The sequence below is a fragment of the Centrocercus urophasianus genome, unplaced genomic scaffold, assembly GCF_019232065.1.
Source record: "Centrocercus urophasianus isolate 14NV4802_14NV808 unplaced genomic scaffold, USGS_Curo_1.0 seq_86, whole genome shotgun sequence".
In the NCBI taxonomy this organism is placed as follows: Eukaryota; Metazoa; Chordata; class Aves; order Galliformes; family Phasianidae; genus Centrocercus; species Centrocercus urophasianus.
The window spans coordinates 71,573-82,450 of NW_024885488.1; the positions used below are offsets into that span (position 1 = coordinate 71,573).

General features: G+C 65.4%; 1 protein-coding gene across 1 annotated transcript in view; it reads right to left on the reverse strand.

Annotated features, from left to right (window-relative positions):
• The window catches only part of HSPG2 (heparan sulfate proteoglycan 2), a gene marked incomplete at its 5' end in the record, with an annotated part of 28,145 nt that extends 18,189 nt beyond the window's left edge, over nucleotides 1-9,956 (reverse strand). The window contains 38 exon segments of the mRNA XM_042838604.1: nucleotides 626-712; nucleotides 786-913; nucleotides 1,005-1,118; nucleotides 1,197-1,427; nucleotides 1,511-1,591; nucleotides 1,661-1,753; nucleotides 2,479-2,670; nucleotides 2,752-2,892; nucleotides 2,969-3,057; nucleotides 3,144-3,193; nucleotides 3,275-3,352; nucleotides 3,435-3,562; nucleotides 3,651-3,764; nucleotides 3,834-3,863; nucleotides 3,865-3,946; nucleotides 4,025-4,143; nucleotides 4,220-4,399; nucleotides 4,465-4,641; nucleotides 4,944-5,084; nucleotides 5,224-5,291; nucleotides 5,359-5,417; nucleotides 5,500-5,586; nucleotides 5,667-5,794; nucleotides 5,867-6,014; nucleotides 6,094-6,290; nucleotides 6,377-6,553; nucleotides 6,627-6,790; nucleotides 6,860-7,006; nucleotides 7,091-7,242; nucleotides 7,448-7,592; nucleotides 7,693-7,824; nucleotides 7,890-8,009; nucleotides 8,081-8,425; nucleotides 8,574-8,734; nucleotides 9,106-9,164; nucleotides 9,241-9,350; nucleotides 9,657-9,740; nucleotides 9,815-9,956. Coding sequence (XP_042694538.1) covers nucleotides 626-712; nucleotides 786-913; nucleotides 1,005-1,118; nucleotides 1,197-1,427; nucleotides 1,511-1,591; nucleotides 1,661-1,753; nucleotides 2,479-2,670; nucleotides 2,752-2,892; nucleotides 2,969-3,057; nucleotides 3,144-3,193; nucleotides 3,275-3,352; nucleotides 3,435-3,562; nucleotides 3,651-3,764; nucleotides 3,834-3,863; nucleotides 3,865-3,946; nucleotides 4,025-4,143; nucleotides 4,220-4,399; nucleotides 4,465-4,641; nucleotides 4,944-5,084; nucleotides 5,224-5,291; nucleotides 5,359-5,417; nucleotides 5,500-5,586; nucleotides 5,667-5,794; nucleotides 5,867-6,014; nucleotides 6,094-6,290; nucleotides 6,377-6,553; nucleotides 6,627-6,790; nucleotides 6,860-7,006; nucleotides 7,091-7,242; nucleotides 7,448-7,592; nucleotides 7,693-7,824; nucleotides 7,890-8,009; nucleotides 8,081-8,425; nucleotides 8,574-8,734; nucleotides 9,106-9,164; nucleotides 9,241-9,350; nucleotides 9,657-9,740; nucleotides 9,815-9,956 — 4,880 coding nt within the window.
• Between the last annotated feature and the right edge of the window lie 922 nt (nucleotides 9,957-10,878).

The following is a 10,878-nucleotide window of genomic DNA, read 5'->3' on the forward strand; positions in this document are numbered from 1 at the left end:
TGACAGACTGTGCATATTGGGGTGGGATTCTGGGGTGTGGATGTTGGAGTGCAGAACTGGGGTTGAAACAGAGGAGGGATATTGGATTGGGGTAATAATATTGGGGTGGGAATGTTCAGGTGGGGATGCAGGGATGAGAATATGGGGGGGATGTCAGGATAGGGATATTGAGGTGATTTTATCTGGATTATGGATGGAGATTTGGGGGTGGAGATAGTATACGTGGTGAGGACATGAATATAGAATATATTGGGAATATATCATGGTGAGGACAATCAGGTAGGGATATCAGCATGCGGATTGGGGGTGAGGACATCCAGGTTGGTCATTGGAGTGGGAATATCGGGATGATTCCGTAAAGGTGAGACATCAATGCAGGTACACTGAGGTGCAGGTATCAGAGTGGGTAAGGACACAGGGGTGGTACATCAGGTGGGAACAACAGGGTGAGGATAATGGGGCGGGTCCATCAGGGTGAGGACACAGGGTGGGTGCACCAGGTGGGTGCACCAGGTGGGTGCACCAGGTGGGTACACCAGGTGGGTGCACCAGGTGGGTGCACCAGGTGGGTACATCAGGTGGGTACATCAGGTGGGTGCACCAGGTGGGTGCATCGGGCGCTCACCGCTCACAGTACTGCCCGGTGTATCCTGGCGCGCAGGCGGTGCAGCGGTACCCGCCACCTCCCAGGCTCTCACAGGTCCTTGAGAACCTGCAGGAACAACAGGCAGCACGGGGCCGTCCCCTCCTTTCCCCTCCCCGTGCCCACAGCCCCCAGCACTCACTGGTTCTCTGGGTGCAGCAGCGGGCAGGCACAGGGCTGGCAGTCCTCAGGCGTGCCAGCAGTGGCATCCCCATAGAAGCCAGGTGCACACTGGTCGCAGAAATCCCCCGCCGTGTTGTGCAGGCAGCCCTGTGGGGCACACGGCAGAGGGGGGACGGTGCTGGGAGGCGCCCCCGGAACCCCGCAGCACCGTGTGCCACCAGCAGCCCTCCCAACTCACGGAGCAGAGGCCACTCTCGGGATGGCAGCTGTCGGAGTGGCCGTTGCACTCGCACAGCTCGCAGTGCCCCAAGTACAGGCCGCCCCCGGTGCGTGTGTAGCCGGGCGCACAGTCCTGCAGGCAGAGGAAGGCCGGTCAGCACTGTGGCTGCACACAAGGCACTGGGCCGGCAGACCTCGCGGCACAGCTCACCTGGCAGGACAGGCCCCGGTAGCCCGGCGGGCACCGGCACTCCTCCACCTCCGGTGCCGGGGGCAGGCCAGGCCGGGGAGGTGCCGCTACGTCCATGCTGACGGCGGTGATGGCGGCCCAGGCCGTGCTGCTGGCGTAGGTGGTGCGGACGAGGATCTCGTCTAGGTCAGCCAGTGCCATCATCAGGTGCTCCCGCGTGGCCGGCCGCCCGTCCGGCCGCTGCCAGTGGTGCTGCGGGCAGGGGATGATGTCAGGGGGCGCCGCCTCCCTGCACCCCCTGGGGGATGAGGAGCAACCGAGCCCAATGTTCCCACCTCCCGGAAAACGATCTCGAAGGCACGCGGTGTGCGGGGCAGCAGCTCGGGCTGGTAGGCCACCAGCGTGATGTCGTTGCCCTGCGGGTGAAGGGGGGGGTCAGCACATCCCACTGCCAAACGCCCCCCCTCCCGTAATCATCTACTGACCGTAATCTGGATGTCGGCATCAGGCAGGGGACCCCCACGGCCCCCCGGGGTGTAGGTCAGCGTGTAGCGGAGCCGCCCGCCGTAGGAGCCCACCTGTGGGTGGGAGAGAGGTGGTGGGAATTGGGGGGGGAATCGGGGGCTGGCGTGTGGGGCCCCGCTCAGGGCGGTGGGGGAAGGAAAGGGGCTGCCAGTGGGAAAAGGATGCAGGGAGGTGGGGGGTGGGAAGGGAGATGGGGAAAGGGAAGGGAAAGAGGACGTGGAAAGGGGAGGGAAAAGTGAAAAGATGAAGGAATAAGAAAACAAGTAGAAAGGAAAAAGGGGGAGAAGGAGAAAAAACAAAAGAGGGGAAAAGGAAAAAAAATAGGGGGAAAAGGGAAAAAAGGAAGGACAAATAAAAAAGTAAGGAAAGAGAAAGAAAGGAGAAGAAAGAAAGAAGGAGAGAAGAAGAATGAGAAAGGAGAATGAAGAATGAGAAGGGGAACAGAAGGAGGAAGAAAAAAAGGAAAAAGGAAAATGAAAAAGAAAACAAGAGAATCGGAAGAATAGAAGAAAGAAAACAGGAAAGCAAAGTAGAAAGAGGAAGAGGAAAGGAAGAGATAAAGGGAATAGAAAAGGGGGAAACGGAAAAGATAATGGAAGAGAGAAAAATGGGTAGAGAAAAGAGCAAAAGAAGAGAAAGTGAAAATAGAAAAGGAAGAAAGAAAGAAAGAAGAGAAAAGGAAGGAGGGAGGAGGAGGCACTGGGAGTGCTCACCACAGATGGGCAGCTGAGGCCAGAGGCCCCACCAGCCCCGGGGAGGGGATGCCCACAACCATTACCTTGTCGCCCAGGTAGGGCTGGGGCAGCTGCCAGTAGTAGGACTCGGGGGACAACTCCCCAAAGCGCCCGTAGGTGAGCTGAGGCCCCTGGGTGCCCATCTCCACGCTGAAGCCGGTGGCCACGCGGGTGCTGCGCTGCCGGTTCACCAGCGCAAAGCCCTGCCAGCTCCCAGCAGCAAATGGAGTCCGCACCTGTGGGACAGGGTGGCTGAGTGCCTCGGGGACACTGGGTGATGGCAGGGACCTGCGGGCCCATGGGGACGGGGGACTCACCGTGTCGCGGGTGTAGGAGGTGCTGGTGCAGTGCTGCACGATGCCCATGCAGAAGCAAGGCAGGCAGCCCGCCTGGTTTTCGGCACTCAGGTGGAAGTGGTGGGGGCGGCAGGTGGCGCAGTGTGGGCCCTCCACGTTGGCCTGCAGGATGGGGCAGGTGACGCTGTCGTCCCCATCCCGGTATGGGGACAGGGTGTAGCGTGGGGACGTGGCTCACCTTGCACTGGCACAGCCCGCTGGCATCGCACCGCTCGCTGGCGCTGCCCCGCGTGTCACACTGGCACTGACCACCAGCAGCCCCTGGCTCTGGGGGCGGCAGGGTGGGAAAGAGGTTAACTAGGGTTCCCAGCATCAGCACGAGGACACCGCGCATCCCCCTCCCCAAGGCTCACCACGGCACAGCTCTCCCCGCAGTGGGTCCCCCACGTAGCCAGGCAAGCACCTTTGAGGAAGGAGGAAACAAGGAGGTGAGAGGGGTCCTCAATACCCTCACGAACCTCCTTGCCACCGCCGTCCCCTGCACCTCTCACAGAGCCGCCCGGTGTGTCCTGGAGCACAGGCGCTGCATGTGGGCTGCCCGTCTGTGTCCTCAAAGCAGCTCCTGCATGGGACAGGGGGATGAGGTGACGGGTAAGTCCCAGATGACAGCCTTGGGGACACAGAGGGGTCTGGAGAGCACCTACTGGCTGTCAGTACGGGGACCATGGCATGGGCAGGGGCGGCAGTCGCCTGGGGTCCCGCGGGTGGCATCACCATAGTAGCCAGGCTGGCACTTGTCACACTGAGCGCCCTCCGTGTGGTCCCGGCAACCCTGGTATTGTGGGGAGAGGATGATGCTGGCACAACAGAAGGGTCCCCACTGTGTCCCCCGCACCATCCCCACAACAGTACGTGCTCACCTGGCACTCGCCAGTCTCAGGGTGGCACTCAGCAGCGTGCCCATGGCACTGACAGCGCTCACAGGTGCCCAGGTAGAGCCCGCTGGTGCTGCGTGAGTAGCCCACGTCGCAATCCTACAGGGACAGGAATGGGTGTGGGCCACCAGCTGCATCCCAGGGCCGTGGGGAAAGTGGGGAGCTCACCTGGCACGAGGGGCCGCGGTAGCCGGGGGGGGCAGGTGCAGTCTTCTACCTCCAGTGCCGGCGGCCGGCCAGTGGCATGGGGCACAGCCACATCCAGACGGACATCAGAGAGCCTGCGGGGTGGGACAGGACGTTCCCAGCGCCCTTCCTGTGAATCCCCCGTCCCCGGGCAGAGTCACCCGCCCCACTACCTGCTCTCTGTTGGCTGCTCTGAGTAGGATGCGCGGATCATGAGGACATCGATGTCGGCCAGGGCCATCAGGAGGTGCTCCCGGGTGGCGTCGCGCCCATCCGCTCTGCGCCAGGCGTGCTGCTGGCACAGCCCCGTGGTGACCAACACATCCTTGGAGCCAACACACCCACCCCAGGGGGACATCGGCTCTCACCTCGCGGAAGGGCACAGTGATGGTGGTGGGGACGCCGAGCGTGGGGCTGGCATCGGAGAAGTACTTGAGGGAGATCCCGTTGCCTTGCAGCAGGACATCGGGCTGGTACTGCAGCAGCTGGGCACCCGCCGCTGCGTGGTGTGTCACTGTGTACTTCAGCTCACCCCCGTACGATGTCACCTGCACAGGGACAGGGCTCAGCCGGGCTCGGGGGCACCCAGCATTCCCTGTCCCTGCTGCGGCACCTTGTCTCCAGTGAAGGATGAGGGCAGCACCCAGAAGTAGACGTCACGAGGCAGCGTGTGGAAGTCTGAGAAGATGAGTTCCCCAGGGGCAGCGAAGCGCGAGCCCTTGATCGCTGTCCTCGTACCCACCAGGTTGGCCAGGTGCAGCGGTGCCACCTCCTCAGAGGTGACACGGACCTGCAGCAGTGGGGGGACGGGGCCATGGGCACCCATGTTGGGGTACAGCACGGCACACATAGCACGGCACAGTGCAACACAGCATGGAACAGTGTGGCACCGCACAACGTGGCATGGCACAACACAGCGCAGCAGAACGTGGCGCACGATGGCACGGCACAGCACAGCACGGCACAGCACGGCACAGCACGGCACAGCATGGCACAGCATGGCACAGCATGGCACAACACGGCACTACACAGCACAGCACGGCACAGCACAGCACAGCACAGCATGGCACAGCACGGCACAACACCGCCTACCTGATCGCGGCTCCAGGAGGAGCTGGCGCACTGCCGTGAGACGCCCATACAGAAGCACTTGAGGCAGCCGTCGGGGTTGGCATCGCTCAGGTGGAAGGTCCCCACGGCGCACTCATCACACTGCCGCCCCGTCACGTTGGGCTGCGGGAGGGGGATGGGAAACTGGTTGCACTGGGGATGGGGAAACTGCAGGGGACTGGACTGGGTGCGGGGGGAAATGGAGTGGGTCCAATGGGGGTCAGGATCGGGTGCCACGGGGCTGGGGCTGGCTGACACCCACCTTGCAGCGGCACGTGCCGCCCACCGCGTCCTTGCCTCCACGTGCGTCACACTTGATGAGCTCCTGGCCTGTGGTGAGAGGAGGGTGAGGGTGGGCAGAGCCATTTGGGACGGAAGGGACGTGTGGGACACTCACCGATGCGGGTGCACTTGCCGCCAGGCTGGATGGGGTTTCCCTCATAGCCCGGGGCACACCTGCGGGGGACATGGGCTGGTGGGAGGAAGCCGGGGGACACTCAATCACAGATGGTGCTTCGCCCCCACCCTGCACACCCACCTCTCACAGCGGCGACCAGCATAGCCGGGGGCACAGGCGTCACAGGTGGCCTGGCCATCTGTGTCCAGGAAGCACGACTCAGAGAACCTACAGTGAGAGGACAGTGACGTGGGGATGGAGACGCAGGACCAGGACGTGGCACTGGGCCCTCCCAGGGCGGCACCCACCTGCGGGCTGGCTCCGTGTAGGGGCAGGGGCAGGGGCGGCAGGCAGTGGCCGTGCCCTGTGTGGCATCACCAAAGAAGCCAGGTTTGCACTTCTCACACTGGGGACCCTCGGTGTTGTGCTGGCAGTTCTGGGGGTTAACACAGGGCTTAACAGCACTGTCCCACAGCCAAGCTGCTGTCCCCCACATCCCCGTCCTCACCAGGCAGTGCCCGTAGACCTGGTCACAGGTGCTGGAGTGGCCATGGCAGCTGCAGCCGGAGCACGTCCCCAGGTAGGGGCCCTGCGGCACCCTCTCGAAGTTGGCAGCACACCGCTGGCACGACAGCCCCACGTAGCCCACCGGGCACCTGAGGACACAGCGGTGTGATGGTGGCACTGCGGAGGTGCCACAACCGGTGAGAGCATCGTTTTGCTACTGCCAGTCACCTGCACTCCTCAACATCCCCAGCGGGTTCCAAGCCAGTGTCCCCGGGGCCAGTGACATCCATGGCCACATCGCTGAGCCCCACGCTGGCCATGCGCCCATCGTACACCGCCCGCACCAAGATGCCTTCCAGCCTCTGCAGCACCATCAGCAGCAGCTCCCGGCTCACCAGCGCACCTGTCTCATCTTCCCAGTTGTCCTGCCGGGGATGGTGACACCGATGTCACCGAGGAGTGCCACCTGCGACCATCGGTAACGATCGGCACCTATCCCCAGTGCACCCACCTCAGTGAAGGGGATGCGGCGGTGGTTGAGGACATCGGGCTGGGTGGCCCTGGCGTGTGCTCTGAGCTGGCGGCCGTGGCCCTGCAGCAGCACGTCGGGGCGTGGGGCTGGCTCAGGGGGGCCTCGGCCCAGCCGGTAGCGCACACCATAGCTCAGCGCTCCCCCGTAGGCATCCACCTGGCAGCAGAAGCACGGGGTCAGCAGCGGCAATGGATGTCCTCCAGCCCCGCCGCTGTCCCGTAACGCTCACCTTGTCGCCCAGGAATTGGGCTGGCAACGCCCAGAAGGCGTCGAGGGCCAGGAAGCGCCGGGACAGGTCCAGCAGCTGGAACTCCTCGGTGGCCACGTCCACGTGCAGCTGGGTGGCTGACAGGGCTGGCACGGATGGGGCCGATGGCACCGTCACATTGACACCTGCAGGGAGAAACTCAGCTCCGCACATCCCCAAACCCCGTGCCCCTCCCCGCCATCCCCATCACTCACCCTTGAAGTCATCGGGGCGATCGAAGCTCAGGTGAATGCGGTGGCGGTGACGGGCGGTGGCGTGGCAGGAGGAGGTGACGCCGAAGCAGAAGCAGGGCAGGCAGCGGGACGTGCCAGTCACCTGGAAGTGGCCCTCAGGGCAGGGACCTGCGGGAAAGGGTGGGATGTGGGTGAGGGCACAGGGATGAGATGGGATGGGATGGGGCGGTGGCAGCAGCTGGGGACGCTCACCAGGGCGCGGGGTGACGGTGAGGACGCTGTCTGGGATGCCAAACACCATGCCACGGGTGTTGATGGCCTCGCAGGTGTAGGCGCCCTGGTCGGCCTCCTTCACGTCCCGGATGGTCAGCGTGCCCTGCCCGCCCTCGCTCACGATGGACACCCTGCACGGCAGGTCAGTGCACCGTGCGCCCAGCACGTGGCACCGGCACATCCCCAAACCCTGCACCCCACCGGCACCGCCTGCTCCAACCCCGCCCCCAGCAGAAGCCCCCCTCCCAATCGCTGCAGACCGGAGCCCCATCTGGCAAAGCTCCTCCCACCCCGAGCCACACGCGGTAACAGCCCCGGCCCCGGCCTCCCACCCACCTGCGGCTGGCGGGGATGCTGCCCCAGTTGAGGCGCCAGGTGATGATTGGGGTGGGCACACCGGTGGCCACGCAGGTGAAGCTCACCGTCTGCCCCGGCACCGCCCGCACCGACTCCTGCGGCGGCGTCACCACCTGCGGAGGCACTACAAGGGGGACGGAATCAGCCCCAGCAGAGGGATCCGCGTCAGCCCCAGCCAGCACCGCGCCTCGCTGCAGTGCCCCGCGTCCCCAGGTGCCACTTACTGCAGCCGACCTCGTCGGAGCGGTCGGGGCAGTCGGGCTCCTCGTCGCAATGGTAGCTGGCGGGGATGCAGGCACCGCTGACCACGCAGCTGAACTGGTCGGGGCGGCAGGGCATGCCGGGCACCTTGGTGGCTGTGGGGACATTGGCCGTCAGGCAGTGCTGTGCCGCGTGCCCCCGCGCCCCGTGCCACACTCACGGCAGCCGGTCTCATCCGAGCCGTCCCCGCAGTCGTTGTCCCCATCGCAGCGCCACAGCTTCAGGGCGCAGTGCCCATTGCGGCACTTGAACTCGTTGGGCTCACAGGGCGACGGGGTGCCTGAGGTGGGGGGAAGGGGGGCTCAGCGCCCGCAGGGCCACCACCGCCATCCCCGCTCCCCGGCCACTCACCGCAGCCCTCCTCATCGCTGCCATCGGCGCAGTCGCGTTCTCCGTCACACAGGTAATCGCGGGGCACGCAACGCCCGTCGGCACAGGGGGTCTCGGCGGGGCGGCAGCCGTGGGGCGGCGGTGGGGGGCGGCGGGTGATGGGGGAGGTGGTGAGTGCCGGGTGGGTGGTGACGGCGGGGCGCGCCGTGCTGATAAACACGGTGCTGGGGGGCGGCTCGGCACAGCCCTCCTCATCCGACGCGTCGTGGCAGTCAGGCCGGCGGTCACAGCGGTACTCGCGGGCGATGCATTCACCGCTGCCGCAGGAGAACTCCAGGGGGGTGCAGGGGCGCAGGTGGGGGGTCACTGCGGGGGGAGAGCAGCGGTCAGGACAGGGGGTCCCCAAAGTCGGGTGATGCGTAGGGCATCGGTGACAAAGAGGGGCTCAAGGCGCTCTGGCACACCGCACCCTGCGCCGAGGTTACGGGGGTCCCCAGCCCATCCCCTCACTCACCGGCCCCCAGGCGCCGGAACTGGAAGCCGACGGGTGAGGTGACGTAGGAGGCGATGGAGCCAGCGGTCACCACACTGTGCAGCACGGCACCAATCTGCGCCTCGTCCCCGTTGCCCTCGGAGCCCACATCCAGCTCCACAAACACGCTGCCCTCCAGCTCCCTGCGGGCACAGGGTCAGCACCGCCTCGGGGCCCCCGCACACCCCCCAACAAAGTGCCTCACGTCCCCAGTATCCCCATATCCCCCAACATCCCACAGCCCCAAAACCTCCCCTGCGCCCTGAAACTTTGCATCCTTCCTGAACCACCTTGTACCCCCAAATCACCCCACCCCCCATACCTCCCTGCCCCCCAAAACACCTCAAATGCCTGACCACCCCTCCCCCCTCCACTTCCCCAGCAACCCAAACCTCCCCATTCATCCCCAAACATCCCCTGCACTTCCCGAGCATCCCACTCCCCAGACCGCCTTGCACCCATAAATATCCCCCAAACCTTCCCACTCCCCAGGCCCCCCCTATGACCCACTCACTTGATGAACACCACGCTGACCATCTGCTCCCCAGGGATCTTGTAATACTCTGACTCCAGCTGATTTGGGAAGAGATACGGGGTCACGGCGTGCCCACCTGGTGCCCCCCAACCCCACAGCCCCCCAACCCCTCACCGTGTCCACCACAGCCTGGGACACCTCATGGAACTCCTCTGAGGTGGGGTCCTCCAGACGGGGGCTGAAGTCGATGCTGTGGGTGAAGTTCACCAGTGCCCGGAAATAAACTGCGGGGGGAGGGCAGAAAGGGGGGTCGGCACCCCAAAAACACCACCTTTTGGCACCATCAGCACCAGCCCCCCCGCTGCCATAGGAAAGAGGGAGAGTCCTCAGAGAGCCACTTACTGATCGGGGGGTCATCCTCAGGCTCGGCCACCACCATGCCCGCCGGGGGGGGCACGGCCGCTGCCGCCGAGGGGAGAAGGAAGAGGAGGAGAGGAAGGAAAGCAGAGAGGACGGAGAACAGACAGAGCGTGAGCGCAGAGCAGTGTGGCGGTGTCACCTGGCAGCGTCACCCGGCAGCATCCCCTTACCGGTGGTTGCCAATGGCACGCCGGGCACCGGGGGCCCCCCAGCCACCAGCGCCACATCACCACTGCCGAGCTCCCCGCTGCCATCTGCAAAAAGGGACATGGTGAGCAGTCGGAGGACATGCATCCCCCTCCTCAGATGCCACCCGGGGCTGCATTACCTGCAGACGCTTCATCCGCCAGCAGGTCCTCATCATCGGAGAGCTGTGCGTAGTAGCGCCGGCGCCACGTGCTGCCCACATGGTCGGCCACCGTGTCCTCGGGGAAGGAGCTCTCGGCCAGGACCCCGGCAGCCTGGCACACCTGGGGGGGTCACAGCCATCACAGCAGGGCCACATCGCCGGGCTCCCCCCGCTGCTGGCCGGGCCGCATAGCTGTGTGCTGCGGTCACGGCGGGTGATGGAGGGGGGCTGTGTGTGTGTGCAGGGTGGAGGATGAGCTCATCGCCCCCCCGGCTCTGCTCGCCGCCCACCACCGCATTCCTGCACCCGGCACCGCACAGCACACCGTGTGTGTGTGTGTGTGTGTGTGTGTGTGTGTGTGTGCACTGCAGCGTGCCGTCACGTTGCACCAGCAGCAGCACCCAGCGCGGCGCCGGGGGGCAGCGAGGGCCGGACCCCCCCGCAGGCTGGCCGGGAGGAATCCGTCGGGGCAGCACTTTGCTGTGCAAACAAGAGCGGGTGGATTAAGCGGGCACTCTGCACGGGGGCCGGGTGGGGTGGGGGCAGATTTACCCAAACAATGGGTGCGAATGGCCCCCCCACTCCTCTTGCACGGCACAGACAGCGGCGCCCCAAAATAACCCGGCAGTCGGGGGGGGGGGGATGCTGCTGGGTGGGGAGGGCTGCAGCCGGGGAAACTGAGGCACGATGCCATGCTGTGCGTGCGCTGAGCTGCGGGTGCTCTGCAGCCGCTCCCCGTGCACCGACTCGGGACTCTGCTCTCATTGCTGTGCACAGAACTGCAGCCGCTCTGCCCCCACGGGTGGGAGCTGCTCCCCGCCCCCCCCCCCCCCCCCCCCAGCGGTCCGGGGGGGGGGCCAGACGCCCGCAGGGGGCGGGGGGGGGGGGGGGGGGGCCGGTGTCCCCTCTCGGGTTTCCGGAAGCGGGTCGGGCTCACGCCCGGCCGGACACCGCCGCTCACATTTTCCATCTGCCGTCCCACAATCCTGCCCGGAGCCGCGGCCGGGCCTGGGGGAGCGGGAGAGGAGGAAGAGGAGGAGGAG